General features: G+C 42.1%; 2 protein-coding genes across 2 annotated transcripts in view; one reads left to right on the forward strand and one right to left on the reverse strand.

Moving 5' to 3' along the window:
- LOC115580173 (AFG3-like protein 1) overlaps positions 1 to 4,295 on the forward strand; it is a 25,476-nt gene extending 21,181 nt beyond the window's left edge. Inside the window, exon 18 of the mRNA XM_030414180.1 lies at positions 4,163 to 4,295. Coding sequence (XP_030270040.1) covers positions 4,163 to 4,280 — 118 coding nt within the window. The 3' untranslated portion in view covers positions 4,281 to 4,295. The remainder of the gene's footprint in view (positions 1 to 4,162) is intronic.
- dbndd1 (dysbindin domain containing 1) overlaps positions 1 to 11,102 on the reverse strand; it is a 21,063-nt gene extending 9,961 nt beyond the window's left edge. Inside the window, exons 1-3 of the mRNA XM_030414181.1 lie at positions 10,570 to 11,102; positions 6,831 to 6,980; positions 884 to 1,021 (exon numbers count right to left, since the gene is read on the reverse strand). Coding sequence (XP_030270041.1) covers positions 884 to 1,021; positions 6,831 to 6,980; positions 10,570 to 10,600 — 319 coding nt within the window. The 5' untranslated portion in view covers positions 10,601 to 11,102. The remainder of the gene's footprint in view (positions 1 to 883; positions 1,022 to 6,830; positions 6,981 to 10,569) is intronic.
- Between the last annotated feature and the right edge of the window lie 4,110 nt (positions 11,103 to 15,212).

The following is a 15,212-nucleotide window of genomic DNA, read 5'->3' on the forward strand; positions in this document are numbered from 1 at the left end:
CACCGAGCTATTTTTAAATGAAGCTGCTGGGCATAAGGGCGCAAAGAAACTATCTTGCTACACAAAAAGTTCTTTCTAATAATTTGTGTGAAAGGGGCACTCTCTAGTTTTGGGGAAACAATTCATAATCAGAATTTTAATCTTCACTGTATCAATAAGGCAATAACACAAAGTCGGACATATCAAATTTTACCATCCCTGAATAAACAAGCAAACAAGTCCCCAGGACACTGTTTGAAGCTAGAAAGGTGGCAGGGTCCGCCACATATGAACAAAGTCAAACAGTATGGAACTTTACTACGTTTGTTTATTCAGTTTATTCAGTCATGAAAACAAAGAAAAGAATCAATCAATGAAGATCTTTCTCATGTGATTAAAATTCATTCCCCAAAACGACATAGTGCTCCTTTAAATCTGGCATTAATTAAAACCCAACCTGTGGACTCACGGGGGGGCACCAGTTTGAAAAACCACTGCGAAAGTGCCCACTAGTGGTAATCAAAACATGATAAAGTGCGCTCAAGGGCGTCCTTCCAGTGGACAAAAAGTGGTGACGTGCCTTCCCTTCACCATAAATATGTCATGACTTGCTGTGCACTGGTGCCCCCCTGCATACAGCTGGTGCCCTTTGTATTTTTTTTTTTTTACCCCTGCCCTTCAAACATCCTGACGCTGCCACTGCCGCACCCTCTTTGCGTCGCATAGCTTGAACTTCCTGCCTTGGTCAAAATGTTGTGAGAATGTACAGTGAGAATCACATTTCCATGCAATGTTTTTGTGCACAAACCTTAAGTGAATCTATTAAGTTATAAATGCTATTAAAAATGTCGCCCTCGCCTTTATCTTTGTCATTCTTATTTACTGTAAATAAAGCATGCCTTACCTGCTGGGGACTCGTTGTGGTTCTCCTCATCAGAGTCAGCGAAAACTTCGGCCAGCTCCTGGTCCGACATGTCAGTCAGCTCAGTCAGATCCAGGAGGTCAAAGTGCACCTCCAACGAAGAAACACTACTCAGTGGTTCTAGGAGGCAGAGACAGAAAACAGGGTTTAAAAATACAGAGATTAAAAGGATCCAGTCGTTTTGGGCCGACAGTGCAGAAGAGTGAGCCTTTTAAGAGGAGTCGGGGAAGTGGAACTGATTGTGAACACTGAACTCCTCAGCACATCATGTAGAGTGTGGCGCTCTGGAATCTCTGTTGTGCTTATAATCAGATCAATAGCTGGCTCTCGCAGCACTATTGCAAAATCGATTTCAACAGAGAACATCTTTACTCTTTTATCCACTTTTATGGGTACATCTGTTCTGTACTCTTTACTTCAGAAATGTTTCATGCACAGAAGATTTCTTAAGTCGGCCTCTGAGCTCAGCACTGCAGTCAGTCTGAAACAAGAGTTAAGGTCAGCGGAGATGAAAATAGCGAGTTCCTTAACTCATTGTGATCTCCATCTTTCTCCTGGGTGTGTTGCACCTGTTCGTTTCAGCACAAGCGTTCCTCAGCAGGCTGGAGTCAACACTACTAAACACCATGGGGTGATATTCACATGTGGTGTGTGCATCGACGTGCCGGGCTCAGCATTTCAATCAGGCTGCCTTCCGGTGCTAAAGATTTAATGTAATGTATGTAAAGTAAATTTACTCGAAGCCTACATATGTAAAACCAAGCAGGGGTCGAAGAACATCTGCTTGACTCAGCATCACTTGAGCTGGGAACCAATTCTGCGTAACAGAGCTGAACTAATCTGCCATGATAGCGACAAAGATGTTTGCAGACGGCACTGAGGCAGACCGAGGTGTGTTTGTATTTCCATATGAATTAGTGTGGTACTGCCTGCCAGGAAAACGTCAAGTCTGAATGAAACACTTCGCTGGATGTTTGTGGGCGTGACTTTGCGGAGAAAACGACGGGTTACACGACAGGTTGAAAGCTGTTATTACCCCATGTCGTCTTCCTGCTGTTTGTCAGCCTGTTTAAGACAATACCTCAGAGACCACTCTCCTGCCGCTCTTTGTCTGCTGCTACATTTAATTCCCTGCATCGTCCTCCTGATAGAGCACGTATTGATTAAAAGAAGACTGATCGTCGAGGTGAAGGAGTGGCTGTCATGTTTCAAACAAATTAAAAACACTGAACACCTAAAATGCCGGGAGACCCTCAGAATAACAAATACGGAAGCAGTGGCTACGAGAGAATACGAATGTGAAACAAGCAATTAAAAATGTTCAAGCCAATACAGTTATCCCGATGAGCCATCTCCATCTGATGAGAATCAAACACAAAGACCCGCATCGGCTGTCCTCTATTTCACCCCAAACCATCTGCTCCACTCAAAATATCTTGCTGTCTTGCTCTGAACCAAAGACTGGGTCACACGGAGGCCAAGACCACGGTAGATATATGACATGCATGAATATTTACAGAGCCAGTGACCGTGTTGTCAGCATACAAATGCTGCACGTGAAATTATATTTAAAAAAGGCAAAATGATGATGAAAAGATGAAGGAGTGCTAACAAAAGGTAAAGACTCATGAAAGAGAAAAAATGAGGTGATAGCGCCATTTTAACCCTTTTAAACTGTAAACAATTTGTAAGATAGTTGATTGTGGAGCTTCATTCACAGGTCATCAAATGCTATAAGACAAAAAAAATAACCCATATCGGCAAATGTCATCTCAGATTTGACCTCCCAATAAAACACAACACAGTGATGACCTGTGGGATCCCTCAGGGCTTCATCACAGTCCCCATGTATTTGTTCCACTACATCAGATATTCCCAAACTTCTTCTTCTTCAGATGTCAAAAAACAAAGAAGGGGATGCAAGCAAGGATCCAAGTCCATAGTGAAATAAAGTTTGCTGAAGCACAGTAGCATCCGGAATAGCATTAGCACTGTTTCTACATGTAACAAGTTTGAAATACTCACATATTTCATGCTATCCCACGTTAAAAACCAACCCCGCACGCTTTGATGTTGGATTTCTGAGGACATGTTTTCAGCACGTCAATATAAAAATCCTATTTGGTTCTTCTTAAACTCCAGAAATCTTGTCCTGTCTGTACTCCAGCATAAAGCAGTAGGCAGCCTGCAGTAAAGATGATTTCTTTTAACTGAGATCAAAGAAAGTTTGACTCATCTATCTGAGTATTGGTGACAGTCAGTCACCCAAAAATCCAGCAGTTAACAGCCGCCAAACAGATGACACATGCCAGTTTAACCTCTCCCTGCTGGTCACGATCCCACAGGTTTCCACTAATATGTAGACTATCTTTAGATTTTATTGATCACACTAAAGGCTAAGCTTGTTCTGCCTTCCGGATAAATTAAGTAATAAATATTCAACATCCCCACTGGATTGTGGAAAGAGCTATCTGAAGCTGGACTTCAAATTACTCCCATATAATAAAAGACTATATTATCCCTCTGAAGACTCTCGAGCTACACAGCACTTCATTACACAGTTAAGATAACCAGTTTCCATTACAAAACCAATAACCACTGCACCACGTATGATTACACAGCAGCAATGGAAAGGCTCGGCACTCAACAGACAGATATATTTCACATCCAAAGCTTTTATCTCCTGAGTCTGCTCGACTGATTGCGGTTGGTTATAGAAACACTGTGATATACAATTATTGATTGGCAGGAATCATACAAAGCAAGTTTTAAGAAAAAATCATTTCACATTTTTCATCACTTTAGATTCGTTCTCGGCTGTGTTTGTGAATATATTCTACTTTTCCCTCGGGCTGGGAGGTGCCTGCTCACAGCTATCTGTCTTTTTTGACCCCCTTTTTTCAGGATGACTGAAGAAACTGGAGGCTCGGAGACGGGCAGGCTGGAAATTGCGGAGGAGGAGATGAAGAGAAAAAAGGGAGAGGCAGGAGGATGAGCGAAGAGGGAGAGATGATGCTTCGTATGAAGGTAAATGTGAAAACAAGAAGAGAGGGAGGGGATGGGAGAAGAATTAGACGAAAAGGAAAGAAGGTATTTTGTTAAACTAGCAGCACTATTTGCTGCCAATATTTGCAATTGGCTACAAGGTTATTCCCTTTCTGCTGCGCTTGTTTTTTAAACCACCTCTCTCCCCCCTGTCTCTTTTTTTCCTCTCCCACACCCTATTCTCCTTGAATAATTGATCAGTGCGTTTTCTCTCCCAGGCAGACACACTGAAACAACTGCCTCCATCTCAAAAGCCAATCAGGGGAGCTCTGAGATGCCAGTGGGGAGGACTGACAATAGAGAACTCATGCTGAGACAAAAAAAAGGACTTTGAGTCTGGAGCAGACCACTAGCTCTTCATACAGCAAGCAAACAGTCTTCAACTCCTTTTTTGGCATATCTTTATTTTTTCAGCATGACCACAATGTCACACTTTATATTCATGCCTTTGTAGTTAGTGTGTGTGAAATAAAGGCTCCTTCTGTTTACTAAAACCTAATATGTTTTCCTTTTGAATCAGAATATCACAGTGAGAAAAATAACTGTTTGCATGTTGTCAGTATCAAAAGGCGTTTTGCTTTTATCTTATTTCCCTTTTTCCCCTCTTCACTCTCTGGGTAAGGTGCAGATAGGATGGGCTAAAGGAACAAAGAATAGGGAGGATGGGTGAGAGGGAGGAGTTCACATTTGGGAGAAGGGATGAGAGAGCTGAGAGAGGACGCACACCCTGCAAGTTGTATCTGTGTAATCCTTTTCCCTCGCTGCTGGCTCCGAGGTCATCGGTCCAGCACGAGCAGCTTGTAATGATGACCAGAAAGAAGTATTTTCTATAAACAATTTATTCTGTTGGAAGTGTTTCTTTCCTCGCTGTGACTGAGCAAACAGGCACTTTGTCCGTACAACATGTGAGATAAACGAAGTCAAAATAAAATATGCTCTTCTCTAGTACGTGTACTTCAAGCTTTTTTCACCTCTCTGATGAAGGAAAATTAGCTGAAAATGTAGCACAGTCGCGAGGATAAAAGGCTAAAAGTAAGCATTTCTGCAAACCACGGACACGTTGATTTCTGCGGGTGTCATAGGCTACCTATCACATTGATATTTAAGACGTGTCCCATCATGTTCACATGACATGTTTATCACCTGACTTACATATCTGGAGGTGAAGGGGATGGTGGTGGAGCTACAGACAACGACAGCAGTGTGACAACACATGGTATTTTTAAGGAGACCCAAGGACAGTTTCCAGCCCTGTTTAGGCGACCATAACACGTATTTTAGGCTAAATTCTAAAGTCTTTTTCTAACCCTAGCATTTTTTTCTTACACCTTACCTAGAAAGCACAGGATCTCCATCAAGATTAAATCTAAATGTTTCAACATGTTTGTCGTTGGTTTGGATTTACGATAAGCAGGAACTTTCGCATCAAAATAAAAAATGTTCTTTAAGAAACAACTGAAATCAGGATAAAAAACGTTTTCTTACATCTGCACAACAAGATGTGTAGGCCAGGGTATCTCTGCAGCATCACTTCATCATAACACTTTTCTTTCCCACATTTTACATTATTCAAAATGATCAGCTTCTGCGACTTTTATAACATTGTGATTAAGGATGTACTCCGTAACTTGAATCCCACATTTCTCTCTTCGCCTCCCAGTCTCTGCTATCACAGATCAACAAAAACCGATAAACATTTTTTTTTGCGCTCTCAGCCCAGCACAGCAGTCACCATAAATTTTTAATCTTCCATTCCTGTACATCCACCCAATCACAATAACAAAAAGGCAATTTATCCGCACTGCAGTCTTACATGTGCTTGAATGTATTGGTGCATCTACCTGCTTTGCATGTTGTCATTTTTCATTAACAGACAACCTGCCTTTTCCTGGATGATTAAGATGTCTGTCCTTTTTTTCTCGGGTAGGATGTTTGCTCTGCGCCTAAAAATAAATGGTGCAGATGACTCAGGAAAAACTGTGGTCCCTTCTTTTTGGAGATAAACTGCAGCACTAGGCACAAATTTGGTTTTCACTCAAGATGAGTTTGGCTCTGTAGTGCTGTGGACAAAAAAAAACTCATTGAATTCTCACAATAAAATTCAAAAAGCAGGCGCAGCTTTAAATCCAAACTCTCAGTGAGGGGGGTGAGAATCAATGCACTGAAACAAGAGGGATGATCAATTTTGCGTACATGTTTTCTCAGGAAAAGAGATCTTTCTTTTCTTTCCCTCTGCATGTAGCCAGATACCTGACCTGCTAGGTGACACGGATAGTTAGTGGGTCACATTAAATCGCACAGACACATACATTAGTCCGAGTTAGTGAAGCAGATAAAGGTTGCCTTGTCACCGTGTAGCCTCAGCAGCCCTCTGTGGATCCGTGCCCTGGGCTCAGAGTCTGACACGTACAGGGAAGCCTGTGTATGGGTCTGATGCACAATGAGTCCTTTCAGCTGAGGGCTAAGCTGCAGTGGTTTTTTGAGAATGTGGGACCAGAATAACTAAAACCATTCAGCGGGTTCAAAGATCAGAGACGATCAACCTCGACTCAGCTGTGCGAGGATGTCCTCCAGAATTTTACGTGTGAAATGTGTGTAAGTGCTTCACAAAGTATTGTAACTTACTACTTTTAAGATCGATCCAGTACTGTCACTGATAAGACCTTCGTTAACAGAAGCAGGATTTTTTTTTCTCCCCTTCTTACTTAGCATTCCTCATCCCCTTCTCCACTGGAGACACTCGCTAATGATCAGTCATCCCGCTGAAGGCATTTTTCACCCGGAATTAGCCTGTAACACCTCCTTACCGCCAATGAATATTCATCATCACCATTTCACATCCTCAGTATTACCCCTCTTTTCAGCCCTCTGCTCAGGTACTCACGTCTCTTCTCGGTGATGTGCAGCAGACTAGCGGTGGGCCCAGACAGGCCACCCTCCTCCTCCTCCTCCCCCGCTGGGTGGTGGAACAACTCCTTGGATAGGTCACCTGAGCTGGAGGGCTTCAGAAGCTTCTGGATGTCTTTATTGGGCTCTATCAGTGCAGAAACAGAGCGAGAAGGTTGATCAAAGATTGTTTTTAGATTTTTAATAAAAGATCTAATTAACTTACTGTAGCTCTCATTTCTAACTCAGAACAAGAAAATGCAGTTACATCCATGAAGGCACAGCTTGTCAACGGTGGACTCAATCGCACCCTCCCCGGTGCCCCCCATGTTTGCAAAAACACTGCGTAAGTGCCCTCTTGGATGCCCCTATGGTAGATAACACATGATAAAACACCCTCTAAGCTGCCCTTCTAGTTCACTACAAATGTATCACGATTGAGCCTCTTTTTGGATTTTTCGGCCCTGCTCCTCAAACATCCCCGTTCTGCCTTTGCATCTTGTAATGCAATGAATGCAATGGGTAATGAAGGGGAAGAAATCACTTACGTTACGCGACCCCATTTACTGAAAGAACTGAATGTTTGCTCCGGCGTCTGTCTGCCATGTTCAGTTATTATCCTCCCCACAGAACCATGTTATGTTTCAGCTCTTAATTGCCAAATCTAAACCCTGACATGAATCCTCAAATAAGTGCTTCAGCTGTCTGTTGTAATGTTAATGTCTCAATTTAACACCCAATTTTTTTCCTTTTCTTTCCCTCTGATACATTCTTTATGACATTCCACACTCTGCCTTTTGTCAGTCCTGTATCAGTTTCTGTCACTGTGTCTGCATGCGTGTGGACAGTGCCGACTGATTCATAAACGTTGCGATTCCTTGAAAAGAGATCAGTTTTCTCGGCTGTGGGCAGACGTCTAATTCAACAGTTGTTACATTTTAGTGTTTCAATGAAGATTCGGAGCGCCTCTCAAACATCCATTCAAAATAGAAAAACAAGTTCACACAGGCTATTAACAAAGTCTGAAAATAGACTGTACTCAAAATAGCATCCCTTCAAATGCCGGAGTATGCACACACTGCTCACCTGTTTGTCACCGATGACAACACAGTGGGGAACGTGATGATGAGACGGAGTGAGATCAGGACAGGACCAAAAATGATAACAAGCAAATGAAACCGCCTTTCCTAATTGTATGAGGGATTTGATTACAGGTGATTCTGTTGCTACATCTCTTGGACATTTTAGATAAAATCATACAACAGATTTATTCGCACTAAGCCAGTTCTATATCAAAACATAACATAACGTGTTATGTTAGTCTCTCATGTACGAGAAGTGTGGGTAGCAACATTCCTGCAAAAAGCGACACCAGTATGGCTTTTTATATGATGACATGCAGAGTTGATGGAAAGCAGTGTGGGAGTACATCAGCGTCCTGATGGGCCTGAGCAGATGGCTTCTTCTGCCATTTCTTCTCCCCGTGTGTTGCAGCTGAATTTCTAATTTGAGATGAAAAGTGCATCACACCCGAGGACAAGCCCAAAAATGAGGGATTCTGATTTCCTCCCTCCCTGAGAGGCCGAGTGCTCATTGCTCAGCTATTGATTGGCTTCCAAAGCAGCGAGGAGTCCACACAAACTGTGGGCTATAGCATTACCTCTGCTGTAATAATGACATGGTTGTTCAATATTTGGACTATCCGCTGGCAGCTTTGGTTTCCATTTCCATCACCTTTTCTTCAGCAAGCACTTGTTGAAAAAAGTCACGCCGGATTACTGTTATTCCCCTTACCTTTCTAGCATTGCTTCCAGGCAGTTTATTACACATCCAAGCTCTAATTTTATCCATTAAATCAGCTTTCGCTCCCGGGGAAATGTCATCACTAAGAGCTACAGGAGCTGCATTCATTAAGATGCATATTAAATGCATTTGTAATGAACTCTTCAAGGAAATGTGAAATATGCGTGGCATTACTTCATGTCACAAAAACGTCTCCGGTTTCAGACACAAGGCACAACAAGATGAGTCGAGCTATCAGTCAGAATGTTAATCAGCGACAGAAGAAAAGGAGCCCTCAAGAAGGTCACAGTATTATCAGCATGTAAAAGGACGACATGTTTACACAGATGGTCTGATTTAACCACCACCTGCCGGCCCGGCTGTGGAGAAAAGCAAAGTAAATAACTGGAATATAACTCAGCTATCAGAAAATGTGGCATATCAGGCGGCGGCTGATGATGTCTGGAGCCAGCAGCCGTGACTGTCTGTGAATCAGCTAACCTGAGACACACAGGCAGACAGATGGAGAGAGAAGGAGAGAGGGAGGATGTGATGTACGCCGGCCAAAAGTTGACTCAAACTTGGTGTCTCGGTTCAATAAATCAATCAACTTGTTTGTAGCGGGGGCAGGAGGGATTAACACCCCAACATCCTTTTTTTCGTCAGGTCATTTATCTTCTGTACTTCACAGTCATGCTTGTTTGTTACACAATATGTGCTCTAATGAGCATTTCTATGCCCACTTCTCTGAAAATAGATGACCGAATATGCCGTGCACTCAGGAATGAATTTCCCCCTAACAGTTTAAACTGCTCTTGGTGCATTTTCTAGCCATATTAATTCTAATCCCCACAAGCTGGTAATGTTTTATCTGCCGCTAATTCCTTAATTCAGAGTGGCAGTTAGTTCAGAAGAACGAGGCCGATGACGGCTTCTCGCTGAAGCGCGAGTTCGATTCGAGCGCAATCAATAAGAAGGCTATTTATTTCTGAGTGCTGGTCCTGTTTGGGTTTGTTGGTTCAGAACAGCCACCATTCAAACAAACACTGCTGTCAGGAGGTCACACTTTGTGACACATCATAACAGTGATGTTCACTCTTATTCAAAATCTAATTATAATGAACAAATAATATCACAATTTGTCATGGGCCATCAGCACGAACAGGTAGTGGTCACATAAACTATGTGAACAAATCCATGGCAGGAGAATAATGTCCCTGCATTTAAAAAGTATACTGTTATTGTGGGTAGCTGCTGAATTTCTACCTTGTAATGGCTGCAGAGATGTTGTTTTAGCCTGAGGGAGTAATGAAGCAACATCTTAATAGTGGCTGATGGCACACTGTAGATTCCAAGGCAGCTAATGTGATAGACAAGACAAAAAAACTACCCCTCTGTACATGATGAGAATGATGATGAGATCTTTACACTTATCAGAGGTATTGTTCTAACCTTCCTTGCATGGTCATGATCAAATGAAGATCAACAATCACACCTCTGAATTTGTAGCTGTTGCAGTGCAATAGTGGTTTTGTGCAGCGCTGCCACACAGCGCCTGCTTCTTTGGACGGCTTTTACACAAAGGCCATATGCATCCACTATTGTCCAGCAATTTGTCCAGCTTTTGTGTGGCTGACCTACAGTGTGTGGATATAAAAAGACCTGCCCTGCTGGGGCAATGGATTCAACACGAAGCTTAATTGTGGGAATGAACCCTCCACAACTGGATCCTCGGTGAGGAAAATGATCAAAGACAGAAGTACCTTCCAGTGACTTGACTAGACTAGATTCTTTTCACCATTTATAAAGTGTCAGTACAGTAATGAACACCTGGGACATCCTGTTTTAAAAGGAAGACTCTTGCTATTCAGCGCACAACTCGTTCAAAAGACAAAGACACTCGAGTGGTGTGACAAAAGCTGATGCACAGAGAAAAACAGAAAAACGTCTCTTACCTGGGCTCCCTGCCCCTCCCTGTGCCTCCATGCAGCTCAGCCGAGAGTGTCCTGCTGTTCACCACACCAGCATCGCAGACGAACAGGGAGGGAAGAAGGGAGAGGCGAGGGGAGAGAGTGTGTGTGTGTGTTGTGTGTGTGTGCATATGAGAGAGAGACAGAGAGAGAGTGAGAGAGAGAGAGAGAGAGAGAGAGAGAGAGAGAGAGAGAGAGAGAGAGAGAGAGAGTGAGTGGGGCGAGACCTCAGCTCTGCAAAGACTCTGCTGCTCCTCCTTCTTTTCTTTCTGTGTGTCCTCCCTTGCTCTAGATTTCCCAAACAGGTGATTTCTCCTCTGGCACGGTCCGCCTGCCCTGCTCTGCCATCAGAGGCGTGTGAGTCCCTGCACTGCCTCACAGGGGGAGTCCGCCACAGAGAGGGAGGTCTGGGAACAGCGACATCACTGCAAATATCTGAGCCACTTGGTTTGGTGAACGCAGCATTGTGAGCCTCGGCTTGGTATGCACAGAATACACAGAAAGAGAGAGAGAGAGAGAGAGATCCAGGCTGAAAGAGGGAGAGAGAGACAGAGAGAGACAGAAAGGGAGAGAAAGGGAGGGAGGGTTGAGCTGGCAGCCAGCCCAGACTGACAGAGAGAAAGAGAGAGAATGGGGTGTCAGGGAGGTTTATGGACCACTGGAGGGTTTGTGTTCCTGTGTGTGAATGAGTATCCACTGTGTGTCTGTAGCATAGAAATGTGTGGATATTCTTAAAGTTAAACATGATGATGGGTCAGTTGATGTAAAACCAGGTGATTGAAAGAGATCTCTGGCAATCAAACATATTCTAAGGGCCACTGAGCCTCCATTCCAATTCTGAAGAGTCATGACACATAATAAAAACACCCGTTACGGAATCCCTCGTCTGTGGTCTGTGGTCTGACAAACCTTCAGAAAAAGCAAGAAAGGGTGCTCCTTTCTGTTGAGGGGAATCTGTTGGTGGAGCTCGCCCTCTAGTGGTCCGATCTCCCTCCTGCAGGTAATCAAGAGATTGTGTTGTGCCACTGACCCACCAGAAGTCCCCATCTATACCGCCATCAACAGGTAGGACTCACATCCTCCATCTGCTCCTGTGATTAGAGTCTATGAGAAGACAACCCACTGGCATTGTTGGCAGTGTAAGTTTCTACCTTTTTTTTTTTGTTGCAATTTAAAATTCTTTAGATTCAATTTTCACCTTCATCTTGTTACAACGCTGTGTTTATAATCTGGTTGAGTTTAGACTAGAACAGCTCTTGGTTAGTGTCAGGAAAAGATCCTATTTTGGCTAACAATACTTTTTTGGGTCGTCACGTGGCGGGAGACATCCCGACTTCCTGTTAAAAATATCCAGTGGATGCCTGGAAATTGTCCTGAGGTCTCCTTAAAAATATCCAGTGGGTTCAAACCTACAAATGCTGAACTCAGTCTTGAACTGTGGTCACTGGATTGGCAGCCCGATCGCCTGTAATGAAAAGAAAACATTGTTCACTGGGCCTTGAATAAACACTATTACAGTATCTAGGTACCCAACAAGAGCAACATCTATCTATTTTTCTATCTATCTATATATGTATATATGTATGTATATATCTATATATATAAATATATCTATATATAGATCTCTATATATATAAATATATCTATATCTATATATATACATATTATCTCTCTCTCTCTCTCTATCTATATATATATTACCTGTGTAGATCATAAATAACATAAAACAGATCTGGGATAATCCAACACTTTCAAAGAACCTCAAAACAAGCAGGGTGGATGGCTTAAGTTCTATGTTGGTGTAAACAGATCTGCGTGATCAGCAATAAACAACGTAGGAGGCTTTGAGAATGTGACTTTTATGAAATAATTTGGAGAACACAGGAGCTGAACTTGTTTACTGCATCGTTGGCTCGACCACCATAATTTGTTTATACTCCCTTGTACAGAAGTGGCATGTGAAAGAACTTTCCATAATAACAACTGTTTTTGCGGCATGCCTTGACAAGTACTGTCATAAAGTTTGGTATAAATATCTGTGGTGCCCAGAGAGTGAACCTGCTGACCCTGGTGACTTTCTATGCCACCAGTTTACTGATTTGCAGTTGCGAAAGGGGCTGCATCTTTGTTCCCAGGGTCCTTAGTTTGCCAGCTCATACACATTACCCGTTCTATTGTGTTCAGGTCAAATAATCCTAACCCTAGAGCTGGGGAACATAGGACCTAATGACTGAAATGTTGGCATTGGTATGCTTAAAAACAGCAAAGGGAAGAGACATGTAGAACAAGCTCCTGCACACTGTCTGACTTAAATAATAATAAAAATACAAAAATACAGAAATGCATTTATTTGAGACTTTTCTATACTAGACTTTCATCAAGCAAAAAGGTCTAGTCCACGACCTTAGTCTCTTAGTCTTGTTGTTGTGTTATACTGTAAAAATAAGGTGTTCATGTGTCCATATGTGAAATTAGGATTTTGTGCAGGATATAGCAACACTAAGTTTCCTTTTAATAAAGTCACACAATACAAAAAGCAATGTCTGTCCCTCGTACACTGTACTTTACATTATAGAAATTAACTGTGGACCGCTTCTCCGCAGAAGACATTTGTACACGTTACAACAAAAGATCAGGTGTAAATAATCAGATTAATGACGCCTAATTCCATTTAGCTGCTGGCTCACTGTCACTGTATTTTGAAAATGTAAGTTTCTTGTAATGTACCTAAATATAAGAAATGGAATTTTTTCAAGTGTTTTCCAAATAACAGTCACATTGTTAGTGCTAGATTTTATGGTGTTAAGAAGTTAAATTCACCTTTTATCCAGTTAAAGAAAGATGTGACATTTATGTATTAATGTGTTATTGTTACAGAAATCCTTATAAGTTCATAAGTGTAATTATTCTCCCCTCATGTGTTCCCTTCTGATAGCTCCTTGTATAGTAGAGTGCTCACCGGCAGAGGAGGACCCTCCTCCTCCTCTTCAACACCATGAGAAAACTGTCAAACAATTCTTGCTCTCCAAACCTTCTGTCCTCACTGGGATATTTCAGAACATCTGCAACTACTTCAAAACTGCCACAAACACAACCATCCGCTAGAATTTCACTGCAAAGTCCTGACCAGTGCAGTTTGCGAGAACCATGACTCACGCGCCATGAGGTCTCATATGCAGAGGTTTCATGTGGTGAGTTCAGGGAGGTAAAGTAAACTGTGAAGAGACTGCTTTCTCTCATGGGACTTTGGAAATGTGGATTACAGATTGTACACACATCATGCTGTAGACACTGAACACTGATACCTGTGGACCGCCTGAACAATGCAGGTGAGGATGGAGGCGACGGAGGTCTACGATGGTAGTGCTCCTGAGATACATTCAAAAGTAAGGAACAGTGGGGATGTAGTTTTAGGATGAGACACAAATCTTGTTGACCCTGATGAATGAACTAAATATGTGAACATAAAATACAAGCAAAGCAAATTAAACCATGTATTGGGATGACATATTTTAACAGAGGCTCCATGTGGCTGTTGTGTCCTTTATTGGCTTTACAACATCTTCAACCATTGTGCTCCTCCTCCCTCCTTCAGTTTCATTTGTCTAACTGACACCTTTAAACAAAACGACCACACAAGTGAAGTACTGAAAACATCTGGTGAGGGACTTTTTAAACTGCAGTTTCTAAATGCAATAAATTATTAATATGTGTTTTCTACTCGAGGTTGTGATATACCTAAATACTGAATTATTTATAATGGCTACGAGTGCAGCTGTACTGAGGATACAAACCTGAAGACTGACTCAAAACTTCTTTGCTTTGACCATAAATTGTTGTTTTTTATGACCAAAAAAGACATTACAGTCACTGCCCTCAGAAATGCCCCTGGCACAGCTGTGGTTTAAGATACAGGCACAAACACATATTTGGTATTTGTTTTTTGAACATTAAAACATGTAAACGTTTAGACACCCTTACATGAATATATGAACCTAAAAAAGAGGTATAAAATGGGACAATTATAGTGTAATTCAAGAGAGCCAGCTGCCATGCAATACCCACGCCGAACCGCACCATAATCCTGCTGGTTTGTACTCCACAACAGATGCTAAAATTGGTCCCTTTCTCAGCAGGGACACTGCCCCATCCTCTTCTTACAGCTATAATCGTCTTCGTTCTGGACTCCTGCAAATTCATTTGCTTCCAGAATGCTTCGTCCCACCCTGTATTCGACCCTGTCATCCCCTGTAATCCCACCACTTGCTGCTTGGGCGGCCTGAATTGAACGCAAAAACCTGGCAATTAATGCAGGACTCTTAAGTCTAAGACAATAGCACAATACTAGCTATGACTGTTTTCAGTTTCCATAGCCTGACATTAAGTTGGTTTCATCTTTGAAAAATAAAATGTGTGCTTATGTTTTAATATACAGCAGTGTTTGCAATTTGTGTGTGTGTGAAGTTGGTAGTTTTATCATATCAGGTCAAAAGGAGCTTAAAAAAGAAATTTAAATAAAATGTCTTTATTTTAGACTTAAGTAGCAATGTGACAAATAAGGATCACAGGCAAATTTATTAAATCTTATTTAATAAATCTACTGAAAAATTAGATTAATCTTTCATACA

This window comes from Sparus aurata, chromosome 4, assembly GCF_900880675.1.
Source record: "Sparus aurata chromosome 4, fSpaAur1.1, whole genome shotgun sequence".
Lineage (NCBI taxonomy): Eukaryota > Metazoa > Chordata > Actinopteri > Spariformes > Sparidae > Sparus > Sparus aurata.